At 45.7% G+C, this 27,828-nt stretch overlaps 1 protein-coding gene and 1 non-coding gene across 4 annotated transcripts; both read right to left on the bottom strand.

Moving 5' to 3' along the window:
* Positions 1-261: 261 nt before the first annotated feature.
* LOC119947793 (amine sulfotransferase-like) lies at positions 262-27,828 on the bottom strand. 3 transcript variants are annotated; one of them, XM_038769374.1, is made up of 8 exons: positions 26,132-26,231; positions 23,805-23,922; positions 19,955-20,128; positions 14,597-14,805; positions 11,605-11,731; positions 4,048-4,142; positions 2,451-2,631; positions 262-464 (listed from the first exon to the last, which is right to left on the bottom strand). In XM_038769374.1, exons 1-8 carry the CDS (start codon positions 26,201-26,203, stop codon positions 340-342), a joined length of 1,101 nt encoding a protein of 366 aa, XP_038625302.1. In that variant the 5' UTR covers positions 26,204-26,231; the 3' UTR covers positions 262-339. The 3 variants fall into 3 exon arrangements, with proteins under 3 accessions (XP_038625302.1, XP_038625310.1, XP_038625318.1); XM_038769382.1 differs by having other exon boundaries at positions 14,786-14,805; XM_038769390.1 differs by lacking the exons at positions 23,805-23,922; positions 26,132-26,231 and adding an exon at positions 27,690-27,828.
* LOC119924495 lies at positions 9,923-10,060 on the bottom strand. The gene has a single exon (XR_005449206.1). It is a non-coding gene; the product is annotated as a small nucleolar RNA SNORA7 (small nucleolar RNA).

Below are 27,828 nucleotides of genomic sequence, written 5' to 3'. Positions count from 1 at the left end.
CAGAGCTGGGAGGTGACCACATCTCATCTCCCGCTGGAGGCATGGAGTCAAGGCTGGGCAAGGAGAGGGTGGGGTGGCGATGGGCAGAGTGTGATGGACACCTATATTGTCCAGCCCCTCCCCACCAGGGCAATGGCTTGCCAACCAGAGCAGGTCTTCTGGGCCTCCAGCCTACCTGCTCAGAACCGAGAGGTATTCAGAGTCTACCACAGGGCACAAATGAGATACAGTCTTATCAGAACAAATAACTCAGATAGAGGATTCCGAGATCTATAGCGCTGTGCTGGAACACATCTATTTAATTCAATTGTAAATGATTGATTTTCTGCAGCATGGCATCTAAAGATCTTCATTCATATCCCAGATGAACTTCAAAGGTAAATCTTTCATCTGCTCCTGAAAAACCTTGTCGAATCTCTCACTTTGAGACACAGTCAAGCAATTTTTCCAGTCCCCAATGATGCCTGGAAGGGAGGAGAAGAAATCTAGCATTTGTATGTAAGATAACCAAATGGGGAGAGGGGTGTTATATACTCATTTTTGGATAACGATAAAGAACCTGAGAAAGAAACTTTTTAGGAGTGGATCAATTTTTTGGATTCCCAGTGGCTTTTAGGCTCAGTTTCCTTTATAATGATGGCATTTATTAATTGCTTACTATGTGCAGAGCACTGTTCTAAGTGCTGGCGAGGTTACAAGGCGATCAGGTTGTCCCAAGTGGGGCTCACAGTCTTCATCCCCATTTTACAGATGAGGTAACTGAGGCACAGAGAAGCTAAGTGACCTGTCCAGAGTCACATAGCCAACAAGTGGCGGAGCCTTGGATTTGAACCCATGACCTCTGACTCCAAAGCCCATGCTCTTTCCACTGACCCATGCTGCTTCTCTGCTTCCTTTAATAAATGGCCCACTAAATTTGAGGGTACACTAGTGGAGTATTTTGAAACCAGACATTTACAAATAAAAGTCCACATTGTTGGTCTCCAGTGTCAAAGCAATTTTTCCTTCCAGTGGAATGGAAATCCCCTAGTTGGATGACCTATGCATTGTGATGAACCCATTTCTGAGTACTCCATCCTATTTTCATGTAAAAAGTGGTCAGTGTCCAAGTTTACCAAAGTCTTTCCCATCCTCATCACATATGCTCTTGGCTGAGCATTCCTTAAGCACTTAGATACTCAACTCAACCGCACACACTTATATACATAGCACTAGATTCTTACAATTTCCTCTCTATCTGTAGTTTATTTTAATGTTTGTCTCCCCCTGTAGCTTGCAAGGTCCTGGTGGGCAGGAATCATGTCACGCAAACACTATTGTATTGTACTCTCCCAAGTGCTTAGTTCAGCGCTCTGCTCACAGTAAGTGCTCAATAAATACCATGAACTGATTGACTGATGGAGAGAGCTGACTGCAGGGAATGTGTCTGATGTTGTATTGTAATACTACTACTACTACTAATAATAATAATGGTATTTGGTAAGCTCTTACTATGTGACAAGCACAGTTCTAAGCGCTGGGATAGATACAAGATAATTAGGTTGTCCCATGTGGAGCTCACAGTCTTCATCCCCATTATACAGATGAGGTAACTGAGGCACAGAGAAGTCAAGTGATTTGCGAAAAGTCACACAGCTGACAAGTGGCAGAGGCAGGATTAGAACTCACGACCTCGACTCACAAGCCTGTGCTCTTTCCACTAAGCCACGCTGCTTCTCCCAAAGTTCTGAGTACGGTGCTTTGCACACAGTAAGTGCTCAATGAATATAATAGAATGAATGAATGAACGAATTGAGGGTCTTAAAGCTAATGATCTGGAGTTTGTTTGATATGGAGAGGAATGAGTACCACAGGAGGTTTTTGAGGGGCGGGCAGACACATGCAGGATGGCGTTTTCGAAAAATGATCCAGGCCACAAAATGTAGTACGGACTGGAGAAGAGAGAGACTGGAGGCAAATAGATTGGCAGGGAGGCTGATACAATAGTCAAGCCAGTAGATGACAAGTGCCTGAGCCAGAATGGAGACTGTTTGGATGGATTTATACTTCCCAAGCGCTTAGTCCGGTGCTCTGCACACAGGAAGCACTGAAGAAATACGATGGAATGAATGAATGAATAAGCACTGGAGGAGATACAAGACAATCCAAACTGTCCCAGTCCTTGTCCCGTATGGGGTTCACAGTCTAAGATGGAGAGAAAATAGGCATTTAATCCCCATTTTACAGATGAGAAAACTGAGGCACCAAGAAGTTAAGTGACCTGCCCAAGAGCACAGAGTAAGTGAAAATGGTTGAGCCGGGATTAGGACCCAAGCCTAGGACTCCCAGGCCTGTGCTCCTTCTATTAGGCTACACTGCCTCCCACCTGAATCCCGCTAACCCAGGAACTTCCTTCTGGTGACAGCAACTTCGAACAAGCCCTGAAGTTATTGGTTTCCAGGCGGTGATACCTTTACGAAGAAAATCTTGTTCGTGCGTCCTTCCAAGTTCTCTAGTTATAGCGTCATAATTCGCCCTGGGATCGTTTTTCATGTTCTCGAAAGTTGCTTGTTTCACCACAGACTCCACATCTTCATCAGTCAGCTTCTTTCCCAGGAATTTGCTGATCTTTAGAACAGCATTTCTGAGGTCCTAAGAATTGAATTTACATGGACATCCATGGAGCACAAACAAGAGCTCATACAAATAAATACCCCCAACCCAGGAAATTTAAAGGGGGCCCCATAGTGTAGGCTCAGAAGAGCTATGGGAACACGAAGTCTAAGTTTTAAGAGCTCTCCCAGACATGGCCCGAGGAATGAAATTCCTCTCCTTATCATCATTGTTATCATCATCATCATCCTGCTTTATGCTCTCTGGGAAATTACCAGAAGTGAGGAACACAGTCCTGGCTCTTGAGAATTTTACTATCTCTTGGAACAGGGTCATTTTTAGCTAGGTGAGGAGTAGGGCAAGGATTGACAATAAAACTAATGTTAGGATTAGAATTAGGGTGTTGGCTAAGGGTTGGGGCATTACTGAGGCTGTTAGAGCTAGAGCAAATGATAGGGTTATGAGTTAGGAAGGAAAGGGGGTTGGATTACTTGTCTACAGTAATCATCATTTTTGCCTCTATCAGTCCCTGAATGTATGACTTTTTAATGTTTTGAAATTATATCTCTATATCATAGATTATGTGTCTCTAGAAGGCAGAGTCTACGTCATGCACTTTAGTACAGTGCTCTACATGCAAAAGATTTTTTACTGGTATTTGTTAAGCACTTACTATGTTCCAGGCACTGAACTAAGTGCTGGAGTAGATGTGATTTATTCAGATTGGACACAGTCCATGTCCCACATGGGGCTCGCAGTCTTAATGTTCAATTTACAGATAAGGTAATTGAGGCACAGAGAAGTTAAGTGACTCACCCAAGGTCACACAGGAGACAAGTGGGGAACAGGAATTACAACACAGGTCCTTCTGACCCCCAGGTCTCTATCCACTATCCTCTAGGCCACCTTGCTTCTCTAAATGCCATGTATGTAGATGCTCAATAAATAGCATGGATTACTTTAGTGTACTTAAGATTACTGAAGTCTATTTGGGGAAAATAGTGTAATGCAAATCTGTGAAAAATTAATTTAGATTATTTTAAGTTCGCGGCCATGGATTGCTATCTCAGGAACTAGCACATTACATGAGCTCACATGTCTCTCTCACTTATCTTAGCATGCACTTTGTCACCTCTCTCTTGTGAATCATAACCAGTGCTTGCAAAATTCTTGGTGATTTTAAAAGAAAAAGAATTGTGACTATGTAAAGAGAAATCATACACATTGAGGATGCCCTTCAATGGATCAATTAAAATCCAATTTATGGTGTGCAGGGCATTGTACTAAGCGCTTGGGCAGATACATTATAACAGAGATAGTAGACATGTTACCTGCTCACAAGGAGCTTAATCTAGAGGGAGTGGATTCCCTCAAATTCAAATTCAGCATCAATCTAGGGCATATTGGAGAGTGGGTCATGGAATTGGAATTACAGTCCCTGCCCCACCATTTTACCTTCTTCATCTCCTCATAGGACAAGAAGAGAATATTGAAGTTATTCTTGTGACTGTACCAGCCCTTGATATGGTCAAACCACAAATTGGCAAACACTGTTAAAAAGAGCAATACCATCCAGGGTTAATTGATATTTTCCCAAATATGTTTCTATCTAGATGGCTTCTCCACCTAGAAAATGCATTATTTCCTTTAAAATGGATAAACTCAACAATATTACCATTGGTCTTATACATAGAAAGAGAAATATCATAGACATGAAGCACCACATACTTGTTGAATTCATGGGTCAGCTGATTTTGATTGGAAGAAATAGCTCCTGCTACAACATTATGTAGTTGCTTTGCTCAAACACCCGCTGTCTTCGGATCTCAATTCCATGAGTTTGAGATCCTAGCTTCTATCTATCATATCCAGTCTTAATTACTCTATCAGCCTCCACCTTCAGACCTCCATGCCTCCTCTTCACTCTATACTTCTCCATACTTCACTCTGCTGCCCCGATCATTATTCTCAAAAAGTATTGAGTTCTCAATTCCCATTTCTCTGCAAGACTCTCTACGGGGTGCCCATTCACCTCTCCATCAAACAGAAACTCCTTACCATGGCTGTAAAGCACTCAATCAGCTCAGCCCCACTTACCTTACCTGACTGATTTCCTATTACAACCCAGGCCACACTCATCACTCCTCCAATGTCAACTGTCCCACTGCACCTCAAATTCAACTACCTCGCTGCCGACCCCTTGCCCAAGTCCCACTTCTGACCTGGAACTCCTTCTCAATCAATCAATCAATCAATCAATCAATCAATCAATCGTATTTATTGAGCACTTACTGTGTGCAGAGCACTGTACTAAGCACTTGGGCAGTACAAGTTGGCAACTTATAGAGACAGTCCTTACCCAACTGTGGGCTCACAGTCTACAAAGAGGAGACAGAGAACAAAATAAAACATACCAATAAAATAAAATAAATATTATAGATATGTACAGGTAAAATAAATGAATAAATAGAGTAATAAATATGTACAAACATATATACATATATACAGGTGCTGTGGGGAAGGGAAGGAGGAAAGATGGGGGGATGGAGAGGGGGACGAGGGGGAGAGGAAGGAAGGGGCTCAGTCTGGGAAGGCCTCCTGGAGGAGATTGCCAATTTGTACTTCCCAAGCGCTTAGTACAGTGCTCTGCACATAGTAAGCGCTCAATAAATACGATTGATTGATTGATTGATTGAGGTGAGCTCTCAGTAGGGCCTTGAAGGGAGGAAGAGAACTAGCTTGGCAGATGGGCAGAGGGAGGGCATTCCAGGCCCGGGGAATAACTTGGGCCGGGGATCGACGGCGGGACAGGCGAGAACGAGGCACGGTGAGGAGATTAGCGGCAGAGGAGCGGAGTGTTCGGGCTGGGCTGGAGAAGGAGAGAAGGGAGGTGAGGTAGGAGGGGGCGAGGTGATGGACAGCCTTGAAGCCCAGGGTGAGGAGTTTCTGCCTGATGCGCAGATTGATTGGTAGCCACTGGAGATTTTTGAGGAGGGGAGTGATATGCCCAGAGCATTTCTGGACAAAGACAATCCGGGCAGCAGCATGAAGTATGGACTGAAATGGGGAGAAACACGAGGATGGGAGATCAGAGAGGAGGCTGATGCAGTAGTCCAGACGGGATAGGATGAGAGCTTGAACGAGCAGGGTAGCGGTTTGGATGGAGAGGAAAGGGCGGATCTTGGCAATGTTGCGGAAATGAGCCCGGCAGGTTTTGGTGACGGCTTGGATGTGAGGGGTGAATGAGAGAGGGGAGTCGAGGATGACACCAAGTTTGCGGGCTTGTGAGACGGGAAGGATGGTAGTGCCGTTACCAGAGATGGGAAAGCCAGGGAGAGGGCAGGGTTTGGGAGGAAAGACAAGAAGTTCAGTCTTGGATATGTTGAGCTTTAGGTGGCAGGCAGACATCCAGATGGAGATGTCCTGAAGGCAGGAGGAGATGCGAGCCTGGAGGGAGGGGGAGAGAGCAGGGGCAGAGATGTAGATCTGGGTGTCATCAGTGTAGAGGTGATAGTTGAAGCCGTGGGAGTGAATGAGTTCACCAAGGTAATGCGTGTAGATCGAGAACAGAAGGGGACCAAGCACTGAACCTTGGGGAACCCCCACAGTAAGGGGATGGGAGGGGGAGGAGGAGCCTGCAAAAGAGAATGAGAATATAGGACCGGAGAGATAAGAGGAGAACCAGGAGAGGACGGAGTCTGTGTAGCCAAGGTCGGATAGCGTGTTGAGGAGAAGGGGGTGGTCCACAGTGTCGAAGGCAGCTGAGAGGTCGAGGAGGATTAGGACGGAGTATGAGCCGTTGGATTTGGCAAGCAGAAGGTCATTGGTGACCTTTGAGAGCGCAGTTTCCGTGGAATGAAGGGGACGGAAGCCAGACTGGAGGGGGTCGAGGAGAGAGTTGGTTTTGAGGAATTCGAGGCAGCGCGTGTAGACGACTCGTTCAAGGAGTTTGGAAAGGAATGGTAGGAGGGATTTGGGGCGGTAACTAGAAGGTGAGGTGGAGTCAAGAGAGAGTTTTTTTAGGATGGGAGAGACATGGGCACGTTTGAAGGCAGATTGGAAGGAACCAGTGGAGAGTGAGCAGTTGAAGATGGAAGGTAAGGAGGGGAGAAGGGATGGAGCGAGAGATTTCATCAATCAATCAATCAATCAATCAATCAATCGTATTTATTGAGCGCTTACTATGTGCAGAGCACTGTACTAAGCACTTGGGAAGTACAAATTGGCATCACATAGAGACAGTCCCTACCCAACAGTGGGCTCACAGTCTAAAAGGGGGAGACAGAGAACAGAACCAAACATACCAACAAAATAAAATAAGTAGGATAGAAATGTACAAGTAAAATAAATAAATAAATAGATAAATAGAGTAATAAATATGTACAACCATATATACATATATACAGGTGCTGTGGGGAAGGGAAGGAGGTAAGACGGGAGGATGGAGAGGGGGACGAGGGGGAGAGGAAAGAAGGGGCTCAGTCTGGGAAGGCCTCCTGGAGGAGGTGAGCTCTCAGCAGGGCCTTGAAGGGAGGAAGAGAGCTAGCTTGGCGGATGGGCAGAGGGAGGGCATTCCAGGCCCGGAGGATGACGTGGGCCGGGGGTCGATGGCGGGACAGACGAGAGCGAGGTACAGTGAGGAGATTAGTGGTGGAGGAGCGGAGGGTGCGGGCTGGGCAGTAGAAGGAGAGAAGGGAGGTGAGGTAGGAGGGGGCGAGGTGATGGAGAGCCTTGAAGCCCAGGGTGAGGAGTTTCTGCTTGATGCGCAGATTGATCGGTAGCCATTGGAGGTTTTTGAGGAGGGGAGTAATATGTGCAGAGCGTTTCTGGACAAAGATAATCCGGGCAGCAGCATGAAGTATGGATTGAAGTGGAGAGAGACACGAGGATGGGAGATCAGAGAGAAGGCTAGTGCAGTAGTCCAGACGGGATAGGATGAGAGCTTGAATTAGCAGGGTAGCGGTTTGGATGGAGAGGAAAGGGCGGATCTTGGCAATGTTGCGGAGCTGAGACCGGCAGGTTTTGGTGACGGCTTGGATGTGAGGGGTGAATGAGAGAGCGGAGTCCAGGATGACACCAAGTTTGCGGGCTTGTGAGACGGGAAGGATGGTAGTGCCGTCAACAGAGATGGGAAAGTCAGGGAGAGGACAAGGTTTGGGAGGGAAGACAAGGAGCTCAGTCTTCGACATGTTGAGCTTTAGGTGGCTCTCATGAGATGAGAGGGAGATGGGGTCTGAAGCACAGGTGGCTGGAGTAGTTCTCCCCTTCATATATGACAGACTGACACTCTCCCCACCTTCAGTACCTTATTAAAATCACATCTGCTCCAAGAGGTCTTCCTCAACTGAGCCCTCATTTCCCCTACTCCTTTCTCCTCCTTCCTTGCCTATGCACTTAGGATCTGTACCATTTGGGTACTTGATATTCACCCCACCTTCAGCCCCACAGCACATATACACATCTGTGCAACTCATTTTAATGTCTGTCTCCCCCTCTGAACTGTAAGCTCTTTGTCGGCAAGAAATGTGTCTACCAGAAAAGAGCCCAGTCCTGGGAGTCAGAGGACCTGGATTCTAATCCCAGCTCTGCCACATATCTGCTGTGAGACCCTGGGCAAGTACCATAATTATTATAAGTACCATATTATTACATTAATTTTTATTATAAACCCGGACAACAGTATTGATAGAAGGGATCCTGGCCTAGTGGGAAGTGTGCCTCAGTTTTCACATCTGCAATACGGGAATAAGACACCTACCCCTTCATTTCTCCTAGATTGTGAATCCTGTTTGGGATTATCTTCTATCTACACTAGTGCTTGGCAAATAGCACTTAATGAATACCACTATTGATTAATGGTCTAATAGGCCTAATGTAGGCCTGAGCCAACTACGTAGACTTGGTTTTAAAGTCTGTTGCACCTTTTGACTGCTGTTCTCTCAAATTGGCTAATGCCTGGTCCCTACATGTATTTATATCTGTGCAACTGTTCTCTCTCGGGCAAGACACTTCATTTCTCTGTGCTTCGGTTACCTCATCTGTAAAATGGGGATTAAGAATGTGAGCTCCATGTGGGACAGAGACTGTGTCCAGCCTAATTATCTTGTATTTACCCCAGTGCTGAGAACAGTGACTGGCACATAGTAAGTGCTTGGGAGAGTACGATACAACACAGTTGGTAGATGCAGTCCCCCTCCACAATGAGCTTACAGGCTAGGGTGGGAAGACAGAAACTAATATAAATAAAGAAATGATGGATATGGACATTAGTGCTGTGAGGCTGAGAGAGGGGTGAAAAAGGGAGCAAATCCAAGGGAGGTTACCCTCTTTCAGTAGCCTCTTGTCTTTGTTAATGGAAAGTGGGCCTCTTTCCACTCTTGAGAAAAGTGTCAATTTTTGTACAGAAATTGGATCACTGACCTCCTCCACTGCCATTTCATCCATCCTAAGATGGAGACAATGAGTACAACGCTCATTGTAGACAATGAGTACTACACCAGGTACATCAGGTCTGAATGTAGAAGAGATAAAATACAAGCAGAAAAGAACATCCCATCTTCAAACTTCTTGTGGGAAGGGATCATTTCTACTTATTGTATTGTTCTATACTCTCCCAAGTGCTTAATACAGTTCTCTACACACAGTAATAATAATAATAATAATGACATTTATTAAGCACTTACTATGTGCAAAGCACTGTTCTATGCACTGGGGAGGTTACAAGGTGATCAAGCTGTCCCACAGGGGGCTCACATTCTTCATCCCCATTTTACAGATGAGGTCACTGAGGCCCAGAGAAGTGAAGTGACTTGCCCAAAGTCACACAGCTGACAACTGGCAGAGCTGGGATTTGAACCCATAACCTCTGACTGCAAAGCCCGTGCTCTTTCCACCGTGTCACGCTGCTTCTCTATATTGCCTGCAGCCCAGCCGCTCGATGACTACTTAAGGAGATCACGTCCCTTTCAAAACTTGGGCCTTGCTACACAGGCAAATCTTTCAAAATTGAAGGTTCTGGAATGTTTTAATGGGACTTTGGGAGACAGACCTGGAAAATCATTATCCTCAGTCTCAGTCTCATTGGTAGGCGCTTAGAGTTTCCTTGTCCTGTCTTATGCTGTACAGTCATCTCTTGACCCATAGCAACTCCACTGACACATCTACCCCAGATGCTCCATCTCCATCTGCAATCATTCTAGTACTGTATCCATAGAGTTTTCTTGGTAAAAATACAGAAGTGGTTTACCATGGCTTCCTTCCATGCAGTCAACTTGAGTCTCCACCTTCAACCCTCTCCCGTGCCACTGCTGCCCAGCCCAGGTGAGTCCTGACCTGTAACTGATTGCCTTCCACTCACTAGCCACTGCCCAAGCTAGGAATGGAATGGGTGTGCCTCTACTTGACTCTCCCTTCCGCAGTTGAGACTGGTAGAGTATTGGAAACCCTCCAGGTGCGATCCTGAGAGGGGATGAGAGTTTCCTGAATATATTAATTCATTCAATTATATATATTGAGCACTTACTGTGTGCAGAGCACTGTACTAAGAGCTTGGGAAGTACAAGTTGGCAAGATATAGAGATGGTCCCTACCCAACAGCAGGCTCACAGTCTAGAATATATCATCAATGAAACAATCAATCGTATTTATTGAGCGCTTACTGTGTGCAGAGCACTGTTCTAAGTGCTTGGAAAGTACAAGTTGGTAACATAGAGAGACAGTCCCTACCCAACAGTGGGCTCACAGTCTAGAAGGGGGAGATATATATATACATATATATAGTGAATATAGTAAAATTGATGACTCTTCATTCTCAACATACATGCTCAAGTCAGATCAGTTGCTCAGCTGGCCCTAATGACCAGGCCATATTGAAAGAGGACAGAATGGCTATTATTCAGCAAACTGCAACAGCAATTTGGCAAAAAGCCTTGACTTGAGATCTCCAAGCACTTACCTGATCCTGCCTTGACTCCTGCATCAGCCTCTTCACTGACCTCTCTGCTGCCTGTCTTCCCCTTTCCAGTCCATAATTCACTCTGCTGCCCAGATCATTTTCTAAAAAAAAAGCTCAGTCCACATCCCCCCTCTCCTAATAAACCTCCAGAGGCTGCTCATCCAGCCCTGCGTCAAACAGAAACTCATTACCGTCAGCTAGAATTCATTCAATTCATTCAGATTTACTGAGTGCTTACTGTGTGCACAACACTGTACTAAGCACTTGGGAAGTACCAATCATCAACATATAGAAACAGTCCCTACCCAAAACAGGGCTCACAGTCTAGAAAGTACCCACTAGTTGTAAGTCACTCAATCCGTTCTCCCACTCCTGCCTTGCTTCTCTGATCTTCTACTAAAACCCAACCTCCATTTCACTAGTATATCAACTTAATCACTGTACCCTGATCTCAGCTTTACTGCCATCAACACATTGCCCAAGTTTCTCCTTGGGCCTGGAAATCCCTCCCCCTTCATATCTGGCGGTCCACCACTCTCCCCAACTTCAATTTCTTGTTCAAATTGTATGTCCTCCAAGATGCCTTCCCAGACTAAGGCCTCATTTCCCCATCCACCCTCTCCTATGTGTCGATTCTGAACCGTGTAACCCTTAAGCGCTTTTAGATTACCCCAACCTCACACCACTTAATGCAAATATTTTTAGGCTCTACTGATTCCCTTATTCCTAATCTATTTTAATGTCTTCCTCCCCCTGTAGACTTTAAGCTCCTCATATCTAACTATTCTATTATACTGTACTTTTCCAAGCTCTTAGTAAGGTGCCCCACAAATATCACTGACTGAATGGATGCAGCCTAGCCAATTATACGATGAAAACAAAGAGGTCTCTTGTCGAAACATGGAGGCCTATATACTTTTCCAAGCTCCTGGGAAGGTGTCCAGTAAATATCACTGATTGAAAGGATGCGGCCTCGCTGATTACATTTTGAAGACAAAGAGCTCTCTTTTCCAAAAATGGAAGCTTATGACTTTGAAGGAAAATGAATTGATCATTACCATCTCCTGCTAAAAATCTCTCCATGAAATCCTCCATTGTGTCTGATGTCTGTAGTTTTGTCAAGAGTTTTGAGAAATGATAAAATGAGGTCATAACATCCTTAGGGTTTCGGTACACGTATATAACCTGTAAATTGAAAAGACACCATTTTAGACTTGTGAAATATCGTTATCATACTTATGGTATACCATCATCATTATCATTACTTAGACTGTGAGCCCACTGTTGGGTAGGCACTGTCTCTATATGTTGCCAACTTGTGCTTCCCAAGTGCTTAGTACAGTGCTTTGCACACAGTAATCGCTCAATAAATACGATTGATTGATTGATCAATGGGATTTCTTACGGATATTATTGATCTAATTTTTCTTGATTATATCTATTTTTTTTGATCATATTCATATTATTTCATGAATCATGAGATGCTTACAATGCATCTTATTCTCCTCTACTCAAGTTCTTCTCTGGGTGGGATTTTTCTAATCTAATTAAAGAAATAAACAAACTTTACCATCCTCCCTGTCTCACAGACCCATAACCTTGGCATTGTCCTTAACTCAAGTCTCTCACTTAAACTGCATATTCAGTTTGACATCAGATTAATCAATTTATTAAGTGCTTACTCTGTGTGTGTGTGTGTGTGCGTGTGTGTGTGTGTGTTTGTGTGTGTGTGTAGAACTGTACTAAGAGGTTGGGAGAGTACAATATTGGGAGAGTACAATATAATAGAGTTGGTAGACATGTTCCCTGCCCACAATAAGTTTACAATCTAGAGGGAGAGACAGATGATAATATAAATGTGATGCCAATTTGTACTTCCCAAGCGCTTAGTACAGTGCTCTGCACATAGTAAGCGCTCAATAAATACGATTGATTGATTGATTGATTAAATGTTATTTATAACATATAATTTATAGACATGTTCATAAGTCCTGTAAGTCCTCTCCTCACATCTCTAGAATCCTGCCCTCCATTTCCAACCAAACTGTTGCCATCCTTTTCCAAGCACGTAGAGTTTGGGCCTGGGAGTCAGAAGGTCATGGGTTCTAATCCTGCCTCTGCTGCTTGTCTGGTTTTTGACCTTGGGCAAGTCACTTCACTTTTCTTTGCCTCAGTTACCTCATCTGCAAAATCGGGATTAAGACTGTGATCCATATGTGGGACAGGGACTGCATCCAACCCGATTTATATGTATCCAACCCAGTGCTTAATACAGTGCCTTGCACAAGTAAGTGCTTAACAAATACCATTATTATTATTATTATTTTCCAACTTGACTATTTTATCGGCTTCCTCAATGACTTCCCCTCCTCCAGCCTACTCCTCACCCCTAACAGTAACTATTTCACTCTGCTGTCTGGATCATTTTTCAAAAATTCATTCTGCATATTCATTCAATGGCATTTCTTGAGCACTTGGTGTGTGCAAAGCACTGTATTATATCTCCCCACTCCTCAAAACCCTCCAGAGGTTGTCCATCCATCTCGGCATCAAACAGAAACTCCTCAACATCCCCTTTAAGGGACTCACAGCTCTCTACCTCTTTCTTATTCTTTTCTCCTCCCTTACTACAACTCCGAGAGCACATTTCTCCCCTTTAACACCAATCTACTCAATGTACCCCGCTTTCATCTCTCTCCCCTCTGACCTTTGATCGAGTCCTACCTCCTGCCTGCCTCCCCCTTCAACTCTGACAGACCACCATTCTCCCCACCTTCAAAGTCCTACTAAAATTGTTTCTTCTACATGAGGCGTCCTCTCACTAACCTCTCTTCTCCTCACCTTATTTTCCCACCCTTCTGCATAAACTATGTCCATGGGTCTGTAATCCTTAGACATTTTGCTACTCACTTCACCCCCAGCCCCAAAGTGCTTATGCACATATCCTTATATTCTGCTGCATCTCTTATTTGTAATTTTTTTTAACGTACATTGTAACCTCCTTGAGGGGAGGGATAGTGTCTACTAATTCTATTGTACTGTATTCTCCCAAGTTCTTAGTGCTCTGTCCACAATAAGCAAACAAAAACCATTGATTGATTGATTAATTAAAAACTCTCTCTCTATATAGTTAGATATAGATATAGATAGCTATAGATATTGATAGAGAGCTATAAGTCTCTCAATTTTTCGTGGTGATTGAAGTGAGAAAAGCATGGATAAATGAAATCATTTCATTAAAGGCAATAGTTTTGATTTCTTCCCCCTCTAATACTTTGCTAAAGCTGTTCACAAATAACGAAATCGACAGACTGGAGTGTCTCCTTCCATTTCCTCTGTCCCCCTGGTGGGGTGAAAGTGCCAAGTGTCAGTAAGTGGAGCTATGTAAATAGTAATAATAGTGATGGTATTTGTTAAGTGCTTATTATGTGCCAAGCACTGTCCTAAGCAGTGGGGTACATACAAGATAGTCAGGTTGGACACAGTCCTGAGATTCTGGGGCTCAGAATCTCCATCTCCATTTAACAGTTGAGGTAATGAGGAACAGAGAAGTAAAGTGACTTGCCCACGGTCACACAGCAGACATATGGCGGAGCCAGGATGAGAATCCAGGTCTTTCTGACCCCCAGCCCTGTGCTCTGTCCACTAGGACACACTTCTTTAGTAATAATGGTACTTGTTCATTCATTTGTTCATTCAATCTCATTTATTGAGTGCTTACTCTGTGCAGAGCACTGTACTAAGCGCTTGGGAAGTACAAGTCGGCAACATATAAATACAGTCCCTACCCAACAACGGGCTCAGAGTCAGAAGGGGGAGACAGACAACAAAACAAAATATGTGGACAGGTGTCAAGTTGTCAGAATAAATAGAAGTCAAGCTAGATGCACATCATGAACCAAATAAATAAGTGCTTAGTATTTGCCAAGCACTATTCTAAGTGCTGGGGTAGACACAAGTTAATCAGGTTGAAAAGAGTCCCGGTCCCACATGGGGTCATACTCTTAATCCCATCCTATGCAGACATTAAGAAGTAAAAATGTTGCCTACTTTGACTTTTTGGCTCTGCACACCCTTGGGCAACAAATTGTAAGGCAGATGGGTGCTAAAGACTCGAGGGCTTGGCAGGAGGGTATAATTAGCCTTGCGCATGTTGTACTCAATCCATGGAGCTCTCTCTATGTTCTCCAGATTTTGCATTCCGTTCCGATGTTCATCGTATAAAATTAAATTCACTACCTGCTGAGTCCAAACAGTTCCTGTAAAAAGGAAAAAGAAATACCATTTTATTCCCCCCAAATAAGAAAATGATGGATTACACACTGCCTTCTCCAATCTATTTTCTCCAGATGTGATAAAACAAAAGGAGTATGCAGTGTAGCTAAAGGTAAAACTAGCAATTGCTTCTCTTTTCCTTAAAGGGCCAGGAGGCCCAGTGCCTAGAACTTAGGGCCCATCACAGTGCTGCTGCTGTTGCTGCTGTTCAATCATATTTATTGAATGCTTACTGTGTGCAGCGCACTGTACTAAGCACTTGGGAAGTCCAAATTGGCAACATGTAGAGATGGTCCCTACCCAAAAGTGGGCTCACAGTCTAGAAGGGGGAGACAGACAACAAAACAAAAGAGGTTGTGGGATCAAACAGTAATAATAATAATAATAATGGCATTTGTTAAGCACTTACTAGGTGCAAAGCGCTGTTCTAAGCTCTGGTTGGGGGGGGGGGGATAGAAGGTGATTGGGTTGGCCCACGTGGGGCTCAGAGTCTTAATCCCCATTTTACAGGTGTGGTAACTGAGGCACAGAGAAGTGAAGTGACTTGCCCAAAGTCACAGAGCTGACAAGTGGTGGAGCCGGGATTAGAACCCATGACCTCTGACTCCCAAGCCTGTGCTCTTTCCACTGAGCCATGCTGCTTCTGGTATTTCATATGCGCTTACTATGTGCAAAGCACTGTTCTAAGTGCTGGAGAGGATACAAGGAGATCAGATTGTCCCATGTGAGGCTCACAGTCTTCATCCCCATTTTACAGATGAGGTAACTGAGGCACAGAGAAGTTAAGTGACTTGCCCAAAGTCAAACAGCTGGCAATTGGCAGATTCGGCATTTGAACCCATGACCTCTGACTCCCAAGACCATGCTCTTTCCATTGAGCGAAGCAGCTCCTTCTGAAGACTTGGAATTCTTATGAAGGATGTATTTACTTACTTCTTGCCTTCAAGTAAGAAATTCAACCAATATCCCAGAGGATGACCCAGACCAAATACCCTCAGAAGCCAAAACAGAGGGATTGGATCCGAGCCACTCAGTAGGAATAGGGGCTCAGGCAGACTCAAGGAAAGAGGAGACAAGCAAAAATGCAGAGGAAAAATGTAGGAAGAACCAATTCTGGACCGTTTACTCTTGTTTACTTTGCCATCGGTGGACAAAATGCGGAAAGAAAATCAATGTGGTCCTAACTGCGGGTTTTCTCCTCCAGGATTGATAGATGATTTCTCCTGGTGCTATCAATTGGAATGACTTCCTTAGAAAAGAGAATCTGAAAGAGCAATAAGACCAACTTCAAGTATGGGAGAGAACAGATCCAGTAACACTATAAGGAGCATTTACATGCAGAGTAGGGAGCGATCTTTATATACACATAGTAGGAAAGCAGCTTTGTTCTGATCATCATCATCAATTGTATTTATTGAGCACTTACTGTGTGCAGAGCACTGTACTAAGCACTTGGGAAGTACAAGTTGGCAACATATAGAGACAGTCCCTACCCAACAGTGGGCTCACAGTCTAAAAGGGGGAGACAGAGAACAAAACCAAACATACTAACAAAAAATAAAAAAATTGAATAGATCCGTACAAGTAAAATAAATAGAGTAATAAATATATACAAACATATATACATATATACAGGTGCTGTCGGGAAGGGAAGGAAGCAAGATGGGGGGATGGAGAGGGGGACGAGGGGGAGAGGAAGGAAGGGGCTCAGTCTGGGAAGGCCTCCTGGAGGAGGTGAGCTCTCAGTAGGGCCTTGAAGGGAGGAAGAGAGCTAGCTTGGCAGTTGGGCAGAGGGAGGGCATTCCAGGCCCGGGGGATGACGTGGGCCAGGGGTCGATGGCCGGACAGGCGAGAACGAGGCACAGTGAGGAGATTAGTGGCAGAAGAGCGGAGGGTGCAGTCTGGGCTGGAGAAGGAGTGAAGGGAGGTGAGGCAGGAGGGGGTGAGGTGATGGACAGCCTTGAATTTGAGAGTGAGGAGTTTTTGCCTGATGCGTAGGTTGATTGGTAGCTACTGGAGATTTTTGAGGAGGGGAGTAACATGCCCAGAGCGTTTCTGCACAGAGACGATCCAGGCAGCAGTGTGAAGTGAAGTGGGGAGAGACAGGAGGATGGGAGATTGGAGAGGAGGCTGATGCAGTAATCCACTCGGGATAGGAGGAGAGATTGAATGAGTAGGGTAGCAGTTTGGATGGAAAGGAAAGGGCAGATCTTGGTGATGTTGCGGATGTGAGACCGGCAGAATTTGGTGACGGATTGGAGGTGAGGGGTGAACGAGAGAGCGCGGAGTCGAGGATGACACCAAGGTTGCGGGCTTGTGAGACCAGAAGGATGGTAGTGCCATCAACAGTGATGGGAAAGTCAGGGAGAGGGCAGGGATTGGGAGGGAAGACAAGGAGTTCAGTCCTTGACATGTTGAGTTTTAGAAGGCAGGCAGACATCCAAATGGTGATGTCCTGAAGGTAGGAGGAGATACGAGCCTGGAGGGAGGGAGAGTGAGCAGGGGCAGAGAGATGTAGATTTGGGTGTCATCAGTGTAGAGATGATAGTTGAAGCTGTGGGAGCGAATGAGTTCACCAAGTGTCTGAGTGTAGATAGAGAACAGAAGGGGACTGAAAACTGACCCTTAAGGAACCCTTACAGGAAGGGGATGGGAGGGGGAGGAGGAGCCCGTGAAAGAGACTGAGAGTGAACGGCCGGAGAGATAAGAGAAGAACCAGGAGAGGACAGAGCCTGTGAAGCCAAGGTTGGATAGCGTGTTGAGGAGAAGGGGGTGATCCACAGTTGTCAAAGGCAGCTGAGAGGTCAAGGAGGATTAGGATAGAGTAGGAGCCATTGGATTTGGCAAGCAGGAGGTCATTGGTGACCTGTGAGAGGGTAGTTTCCGTGGAAGGTAGGGGATGGTAGCTAGATCGGCGGGGATCAAGGAGAGAGTTGTCGTTGAGGAATTCGAGGCAGCATGTGTAGACGACTCATTCAAGGAGTTTGGAAAGGAATGGTAGGAGGGAGATAGGGCGATAACTAGAAGGTGAGGTGGGGTCAAGGGAGGATTTTTTTAAGATGGGAGAGACATGGGCATGTTTGAAGGCAGAGGGGAAGGAACCAGTGGAGAGTGAGTGGTTGAAGATGGAAGTTAAGGAGGGGAGAAGGGATGGAGCGAGAGATTTCATAAAATGAGGAGGAATAGGGTCAGAAGCACAGGTGGCCGGAGTAGCACTTGAGAGGAGGGAGGAGAGCTCCTCTGAGGATAGTGCTGGGAAGGATGGGAGAGTACCGGAGAGGGCTGAGAGCCGGGGGGTTGGAGAAGTTGGGGGAGTGACTTTGGGGAGTCTCAGACTTGATGGATTTAATTTTATTAATGAAGTAGGAGGCCAGATCGTTGTGGGGGAGGGAAGAAGGAGGGGGAGGAACGGGGGCCTAGGAAAGGAGTTAAGTGCACGGAAGAGCTGACGGGGATGATGGGCATGGGTGTCAATAAGGGAGGAGAAAGAGTTTGGTCTGGCAGAGGAGAGGGCAGAGTTAAGGCCGGAAAAGATCAACTTGAAGTGAACTAGGTTGGCATGGTGTTTAGACTTTCGCCAGCAGCATTCAGCTGCTCGAGCATAAGAGCGAAGGAGGCGGACAGTGGCAGTGATCCGGGGCTGTGGGTTAGTGGTACGAGACTTCCATTCCATTTCTCCCCACCACTCGTTCTCAAGCCTTTTTTTAAAAATGGTATTTGTTAAGCACTTCCTGTGTGTCAGGCACTGTACTAAGGTCTGGGATAGATACAAGTTACTCAGGTTGAACGCAGAATCTGTCCCACATAGGGCTCGCTGTCTTAATCCCCATTTTCCAGATGAGGTAACTGAGGCCCAGAGAAGTGAAGCAAGTTGCCCAAAGTCACAGAGCAGAGACATGGCACAGCCAGGATTTGAATCTGCACACAGAAAGCACCCAATAAATACGATTGAATGAATGAATGGATCCAGGTCCTTCTGACTCCCAAGCCCATGTTCTATGCCACATTTCTTATTTGCTTATTTGTTCTGGGAGGATTTAGGTCTAGAGGAGGAGACAGACATTAAAAATGAGCCTCAAGCCTTTCAAAGGAGACTGATCCATTCCTGGGACAGTTGCCAGCTGGCTGACGTTCATGGCCCAGGCCCCTCTCCCGAGGGAACATTACTAGCCAGTCCTACAATTTACCAGACTTCACCTAGTGTCTCTACACAATTGGCAGTTTAGCAGTGTGGCTTAGTGGACAGAGCCAGGAGTCAGAAGGACCTGGGTTCTAGTACCAGCTCCGCCATACGTCTGCTATGGGACCTTGGGCAAGTCACTTCACTGGACCTCAGTTACTTCATCTGCAAAATGGGGATTAAGACCGTGAACCCCATGTGGGACAGGGACCCACCTGACTAACTTGCACTTACCCCGGCACTCAGAACAGTGCTTGATACATAGTAAGCATTTAACATGTACTGTCATTATTATTACCCCTAGCAGTATTATCGTTAATATTAAGGACAGTGATGTGCCCTATACGCTAAATTATTGCAAACATGAATTGCATTTTATTGTCTAATCCCTTAAACTCCAGGACCTCTTACATGATCAATGAAGCGAGTACTCTACAGAAGCAGCTTGGCTTAGTGGCAAAAGGACGGGCTTGTGAGTCAGAGGTCGGGAGTTCTAATCCTGCCTTTCCCACTTGCATTCACGCATTCAACTGAATTTATTGAGCGCTTACTGTGTGCAGAGCACTGTACTAAGCGCCTGGGAAGTGCAAGTCGGCCGCATAGAGAGACGGTCCCTACCCAACAACGGGCTCACACTTGTCAGCTGTGTGACTTGGGGCAAGTCACTTCACCTCTCTGTGCCTCAGGGACCTCATTTGTAAAATGGGGATTAAGACTGTGAGCCCTATGTGGGATAAACTGATTACCTTGTCTCTTCCCCAGCACTTAGAACAGTGGTTGGCACATAGTAAGTGCTTAACAGATACAATCGTTTTTTTTCCTCATTAGGCTCTGAGACAGGCTGCCTTCAGGTAGGCCTATTCAGGTGAAACTCCGCACAGGTTCAAAAGCTCATGAAAAATAAAAACACCTGGCTTTGAAAAAAATGGATCAGAGACATCCACTTTACCCACCTGATTTTGGATAGGTGGCTATAAAGATATCATTGTCTCTGATTTCGAAGTCCTCCATGATTTCTAGAAACTCTGGATTAACCATTGAACGTATGAAGTTAAAGTCTTTAAACCTCAGCAAATATAAGTCCCTCCTCAGCTCTGCAGTCTGTTCTTCAGCCATGATGCAATGTTCTACAAAGAAGAACAGGTAGTTACTTCATAAATTTCAATTAGAGTTGTCAGCTTCCACCCCTTTCCCGCAACTAGAGTTTTGAGAAGGACAAGGAAAGCAATATTCATTCAATCGTATTTATTGAGGGCTTACTGTGTGCAGAGCACAGTACCAAGCGCTTGGGAAGTACAAGTTGGCAACGTATAAAAACGGTCCCTACCTAACAGCGGGCTCACAGTCTAGAAGGGGGAGACAGACAACAAAACAAAACATATTAACAAAATAAAATAAATTGAATAAATATGTACAAGTAAAATCAATAAATAAATAAAGCAATAAATACTTACAAACATATATACATGCATACATATATACAGATGCTGTGGGGAGGGGAAGGAGGTAAGGCGGGGGGATGGGGAGGGGGAGACAGAACAGTGGCACATAGTAAGTGCTTAATAATGATACTAATGGCATTTATTACCAGTCAATACCCATTTTACAGATGAGGGGACTGAGGCCCAGAGAAGTTAAGTGTACATATTTACTATTCGATTGATTTTGTTAACCTGTTTTCCTTTGTTGCCTGTCTCCCCCTTCTAGACTATTAGCCCGCCGCTGGGGAGGGACCGTCTCCATATGTTGCCAACCTGCACTTCCCAAGCGCCCAGTACAGTGATCTGCACACAGTAAGCGCTCAACAAATGCGATTGAACGAATCTTCCCTCCTTCATTTACTGCTTCATCAGCTCCTCCCAAACAGGGTTTTATGCTCAGTTCCTAACTGAGAAGCCTAAAAATTGATCCCCGGAATAGAGGAACAGTCAGGTCTGCTTATGGTGTATTTACCCCAGCATTTAGTACAGTGCTTGACATCTAATAAGCATTTAACAGATGACACAATTATCATTATTATTACTGAATTCCTGTACTGGCCATTTTTTTGTCATATCCTTTCACTGGGCCTACCCAGGCCCAACGCAGCATACCTCAAAGAGATTCTTTGAGCCTTGGAAAGATCACAGGTCCTCCGGTGGGGATTGGTAGCATACCAGCATTTCACTGACAGAAACCTCCCTGTTTCTGAGTGTAAGTGCAAGGCCTGAGACAACTGAAGCAGCCTGGCCTGGTGGATAGAGCATGGGCCTTGGGAGTTCTCCCAGTTCTCCCATTTGTGGGCAAGGAATGCGTCTGTTTATTGTCATCTTGTACTCTCCCAAGCGCTCAGTACAGTGTTTGCACACAGTAAACACTCAACAAATATGTTCAAATGAATGAATGTTGTGTGACTTTGGATAAGTCACTTGACTTCTCTGTATCTCAGTTAGCTCACCTGGGATTAAGACTGTGAACCCCATGTGGGACGGGGACTGGGTTCAACCCCATTACCTTGTATCTACCCTAACACTTAGTACAGTGCCTGGCACATAGTAAACAATACCAAAAAAAAAAAAACCAAGTGGGCTAGGAAGTGACTTAACCGAGAACATCAAGCCGAATCGGCCCCTTCCCCAGTGGGGATGTGGTCTTCTGGGAGTCGGAGATTGGTGGGAGAGAGGGGAAGCAACCTTCTGGCCAGGCCCAACTCTAAGGTCTTGTTACCTCATCTGTAAAATGGGGATTAAGACTGTGAGCCAGATGTGGGACGGTGACTGTGTCCAACCTGATTCGCTCGTATCTCCCAGAGCTAAGTTCAGTGCCTGGCACATAGTAAGTGTGTAACCAATACCACAATTCTTATTATTACTCTTAATAGGGGGACAAAGGTACAGATGCCCAGGCTGTGCTAAGAAGGGAATGAGTTCCACCCTGTTCCTGCCACTAAAAGCAAAGATACCAACACCCAGAGGCTGGGGGTGGCAAAGGACAAAGATGAAAAGGAGGGCAAGGAGGGTACGTGGTCGGGGGGGAAGGCCCACACAGGGAAGAAGAGAGCAGCAGCAGTAGCAGCAGAAATCAGCTGGCGCTTGCTCATACGGTGGATATCCAGATATTTGTCTGATGGCCTGGCTTACTGGTGGCCTGACTCTCTAGTGGCCCAAAGGTCTGGGGTGTCCAAAGTAGCTGCTGTGTGGCCTAATGGAAAGAGCACAGACCTGGGAGCTGGAGGACTGGGGTTCTAATCGCTTGTCTAACCGCTAATCCCTTGTCTAATCGCTTGTCTAACACCCCCCCCACCCCAGGCCGAGCGGCCTCCTCATGGCGGCGGCGAGGTCAGTGACGGGCGGCGAGGCAGGCGCTGCTCCGACCGCTACCGACTCGCCACCGGGACGATGGTGAAGTACTACCAGAGGGGGACCTGGGTCGGGAGTCAGACGGTGACCAGGGCCAGGAGGCTGAGGACAAGCAGCAGCAGGAGGAGCAGCAGCAGCAGCAGCAGCAGCAGCAGCCGCCCGCGTGTCTCTCTGCCCAGAAGGCCAGATGCCCGCTCTACAACCAGAACCAACACACTGAGGCAAAGGCCGCGGGACGGCCCAGCCCGCACCCTCCGCTCCTCTGCCGCTAATCTCCTCACCGTGCCTCATTCTCGCCTGTCCCGCCGTCGACCCCCGGCCCACGTCTTCCCCCGGGCCTGGAATGCCCTCCCTCTGCCCATCCGCCAAGCTAGCTCTCTTCCTCCCTTCAAGGCCCTACTGAGAGCTCACCTCCTCTGGGAGGCCTTCCCATACTGAGCCCCTTCCTTCCTCTCCCCCTCGCCCCTCTCTCCATCCCCCTCATCTTACCTCCTTCCCTTCCCCACTGCACCTGTATATATGTATATATGTTTGTACAGATTTATTACTCAATTTATTTATGTATTTTACTTGTACATATCTATTCTATTTATTTGATTTTGTTAGTATGGTTTTGTTCTCTGTCTCCCCACTTTTAGACTGTGAGCCCACTGTTGGGTAGGGACCGTCTCTATATGTTGCCAACTTGTACTTCCCAAGCGCTTAGTACAGTGCTCTGCACACCGTAAGTGCTCAATAAATACAACATTGATTGATTGTCTGTTGTGTGACCTTGGTCAAGTCACTTCACTTGTCTGTTCCTCAGTTACCTCCTCTGTAAGACGGCGATTAATAATAATAATAATGATAGCATTTATTAAGCGCTTACTATGTGCAAAGCACTATTCTAAGTGCTGGAAGCACCGTTCTAAGTGCTGGGCACTGCTCTAAGCTCTGGATTAAGACTCTGAGCCCCATATGGGACAGGGCCTGCGTCCAACTCAATTACCTTATATCTATCGCAGCACTCAGTACAGTGCCTGCGATGTAGTAAACGCTTCACAAATACCACAGTTATTATTATTTGGACTCTGCTCAGTTTTTTCAGAATTTCCACTGGATTGGCTGAACTGACTGCTGTCAATGGTCAGATTCTCCAGACAATAAGGAGCCTGTTCTCAACTTCTAGGGCAACGTTAGAACCTGGCTCCAAATCCAGGACCAGCCCTGCTCTGCTCTGGGCTATGACCCACACCCAGCAAGTTTCCAGTCGAAGGCCAGCCATGGTTGGTTGAATGAGAAATTGTCGAAAAACAGAGTTTCCAAAAAATGCAAATCAACTCACTAAGACCTTCAATCCATCAAGCATCTGGGCTAATAGGAGATCCCTAACCAGTGGGATTTCACATTTGGTGGTCCCCCAGGCAGCTGAAAGGCAGAGATTATTGAAAGTGCACTCTTGATTCAAATCAAGGATCCAATTTACCTGCATCAAGTAACTCCCTCTCCCTTGCACTCCTCCTAGAGTATGCCAGGTCACCCCTGCAGCCATATTTGATGAGCACATGGCATAATTTTAATGTTTTTCCCTTCCGTGATGGAAGCTGAAGTCAGCAAAGTACAAAGGGTAGAGAACGGGTTAGGGCAGGTGAAAAACTCCTGAACTGTGAGACTCCAACCCTTAACCTGAATCCTTGAAAGGGGTCCAAGATAAAGAGAAGCCAGACCTGATCAGATTTACCAAAAAAAGTCTACAATTATAATGCAAGTCGATACACCAATGTACATACACACATGTACACAAAATTGCCTAAAGTGTGTTGATTACTTCATCTGCCTCCCTGCTGATCTCCCCGTCCAGTCTCCCCCCAATTAGAAGTAGCACGGCTTAGTGGAAGGAGCTCGGGCTTGGGAGTCAGAGAACGTGGGTTCCAATTCCGGCTCCGCCACTTGCCTGTTGTGTGACTTTGGGCAAGTCGCTTCACTTCTCTGTGCTTCAGTTACCTGATCTGCAAAATGGGGATTAAGACTGTGTGCCCTCCGTGGGACAACCCGATTACCTTGTATCTACCCCAGTACTTAGAACAGTGTTTGGCACGTAATAAGTGCTTAACAAGCACCATAATAACTATAACTTCACTCTGTTGCATAGGTCATTTATAAATAAATTCACTCAGTCCCTGTCTCCAAACTCCTCAAGAACCTCCAATGTCTGCCCATCCACGTCCTCGACTCCTCTCTCTTGTTCACCCCTCACATCCAATCCAACACCAAAACCTGCCGGTCTCACCTCCGCAACATCGCCAAGATTCGCCCTTTCCTCTCCATTCAAACCGCTACCCTGCTGGTTCAATCTCTCATCCCATCCCGACTGGATTACTGCATCAGCCTCCTCTCTGATCTCCCATCCTCCTGTCTCTCCCCACTTCAATCCATACTTCACGCTGCTGCCCGGATCATCTTTGTGCAGAAACGCTCTGGGCATGTTACTCCCCTCCTCCAAAATCTCCAGTGGCTACCAATCAACCTACACATCAGGCAAAAACTCCTCACTCTTAGCTTCAAGGCTGTCCATCACCTCACCCCCTCCTACCTCACCTCCCTTCTTTCCTTCTCCAGCCCAGCCCACACCCTCCGCTCCTCTGCTGCTAACCTCCTCACTATGCCTTGTTCTTGCCTGTCCCACCGTCGACCCCCGACCCACATCCTACCCCTGGGCTGGAATGCCCTCCCTCCGCACATCAGGCAAACTAGCTCCCTTCCTCCCTTCAAAGCCCTACTGAGAGCTCACCTCTTCCAGGAGGCCTTCCCAGACTGAGCCCCCTCCTTCCTCTCCCCCTCCTTCCCCTCCTCGTCCCCCCGCCCTACCTCTTTCCCCTCCCCACAGCACCTGTATATATGTTTGTACATATTAATTGCTCATTTATTTTACTTGTACATATTTACCATTCTATTAATTTTATTTTGTTAATATGTTTTGTTTTGTTGTCCGTCTCCCCCTTCTAGACTGTGAGCCTGCTGTTGGGTAGGGACTGTGTCTATATGATGCCAACTTGTACTTCCCAAGCGCTTAGTACAGTGCTCTGAACACAATAAGTGCTCAATAAAGATGAATGAATGAATGAATGAAAGCACAAACTCCTTACCACTGGCTTTAAAGCACTCAGCCGGCTTGCCCCATCCTACCTCACCTCACTAATCTCCTACTCCAGCCCAGCCCACACACTCTGCTCCTCTAGAGCCAGCTTACTCACTGGGCTCCGATCTCATCTATCTTCCCGCCGACAACCTCTTTCCTCCATCCTCCCCCAGTCAGGAACTCCCTCCGCCTCCATATACACCAGACCACCACTCTCCCCACCTTCAAAGCCTTCTGAAGTTCACATCACCTCCAAGAGGCCTTCCCTGACTAAGCCCTCTTTTCCCTAGCTCACTCTCCCTTCTGCATCATTTATGTCCTTGGATCTGTGATCTTTGGACATCTGATATTTGCCCCATTCTCGACCCCACAGCATCTAAATACATATCTTTAAATTACTCGTTATAAATTACTTATTCATATTAATGTCTGTCTTCCCCTCTAGACTTTTAGCTCGTTATTGGGCAGGGACCATGCCTGTGAGTTTTGTTGTATTGTTCTCTCCTAAGTGCTTAGCACTTGTAGCAAGTGCTCAATAAATACCATTAATTGATGGATTGATTGTGTGCATCTCTCTGTTTCTATCTTTCACACACACACACCAATCTATATAGTGGACCCCGACTCCCAAGGAATGCCCAAAAATGAAAAAGCTTGCTAATGATGCCACTTACAATCCCTTGTTTCCTTTTCAGAAGTTGAAGTGGATGGTCAAATCGAGAGAAAATAGAGCCATTTGAGACCATGGATGGGAGAACCCTCACCCACACTCAGGAATCTTGGTATCTTTCCTTTAACATTCTCACCCCTATGAGCGGTACTCTTAGCAGATGGAGTATTGTTTTTTCTCTTTGTCTTCCACAAGGTGAAACTGAGCCTGTTTCCCTTCTCTGAACCCAACAAAAACCTGTTCTGGCTGATTTCAGTGCCTGGTTCATAACACCATATGTTGCCAACTTGTACTTCCCAAGCGCTTAGTACAGTGATCTGCACACAGTAAGTGCTCAATAAATACAATTTAATGAATGAATGAATGAATGAATGAATGAATGAACACTGGTTGCCGAGTTTCTTAATGTGCATTTACTGGAATATTAATACTTCCAATCCCCAAACTCGTTCTCAGAAAAATCAGCCAAATAATTCGAGGAGAAATGAACAATGGAGATAAGTCTGTAGAGGTATTACTGGATGAAATATTAAGGCTTTTAGTAATGATAATAATGATGCCATTTATTAAGTGCTTACTATGTGGAAAGCACTGTTCTAAGCACTGGGGAGGTTACAAGGTGATCAGGTTGTCCCACGTGGGGCTCACAGTCTTAATCCCCATATTACAGATGAGGAAAATGAGGCACAGAGAAGTTAAGTGACTTGGCCAAAGTCACACAGCTGACAAGTGGTGGAGCGGGGATTGGAACCCATGACCTGTGACTCCAAAGCCCATACTCTTTCCACTGAGCCACACTGCTTTCCTGCGGCTTTACTGAAAAAGCAGAGAATTGAAGTACCTGGTTCTAAATACCTGTCAAACCCAAACCTTTTTTGACAAATGCTCTCATGAATTGCTTCATCATCATCACCATCATCAATCGTACTTATTGAGCGCTTACTATGTGCAGAGCACTGTACTAAGCGCTTGGGAAGTACAAATTGGCAACATATGGAGACAGTCCCTACCCAACAGTGGGCTCACAGTCTAAAAATTCAATTCTCTGCTTTGAGCTGTGGAGATATGACCAGTAGGAGACTGTGAGCCTCATGTGGGACATGGACTGTGTCAAATCCCAGCTTTGCTAAACGTCAGCTGTGTGACTTTGGGCAAGTTACTTAACTTCTCTGTGCCTCAGTTACCTCATCTGTAAAATGGGGATTAAGACTGTGAGCCCAACATGGGACAACCTGATCACCTTGTATTCTCCCCAGCAATTAGAACAGTGCTTTGCACATAGTAAGCGCCATTAATATTATTATTATTATCACTATTATTATTATTATCTGAGTTTGTATCCACCCCAGCACTTAGAACAGTCTTGACACTTAGTAAGCACTTAAGTACCATCATTATTAGAAGAAACCTTCTCAGATTTGTCTTGGGGAAAGGAAAACAAAATTCAAAACCTCTGGACAGGAAAAAAAATCATTGCTGATATTGAACCTGCCAGTCAATTGCTCTTGTGCTGAAGCACACATAGTTCCCTAAGATAAATTAGGGTGTTTAGAAATGATTACCTTTTTGTGCTGGCTTTACTGCTTGGCAACCCGACTTCTACTCGGACTCGTTCACCTGCAATATGTAAGACAGATATAATTCTCAAAGCAGCCAATACAGCAGATGCCGAAGAGTCCCTTGTTTCTTCCCAAGGGGACT

The sequence above is a fragment of the Tachyglossus aculeatus genome, chromosome 2, assembly GCF_015852505.1.
Source record: "Tachyglossus aculeatus isolate mTacAcu1 chromosome 2, mTacAcu1.pri, whole genome shotgun sequence".
Classification (NCBI taxonomy): Eukaryota; Metazoa; Chordata; class Mammalia; order Monotremata; family Tachyglossidae; genus Tachyglossus; species Tachyglossus aculeatus.
This window is presented reverse-complemented; position numbering and strand designations above follow the sequence as displayed.

Bases quoted from the DNA above. Each gene is read 5' to 3' on its own strand.
- LOC119947793 (XM_038769374.1), bottom strand. From the start codon at position 26,203: ATGGTCTCAAATGGCTCTATTTTCTCTCGATTTGACCATCCACTTCAA. The intron at 4,143-11,604 runs GTAATGATCAAT...TCTTTTTAACAG, and splicing joins GAGATTTTTAGCAGGAGATG to TGTTTGCCAATTTGTGGTTT. The intron at 465-2,450 runs GTATCACCGCCT...CCTCCCTTCCAG, and splicing joins ACAAGATTTTCTTCGTAAAG to GCATCATTGGGGACTGGAAA.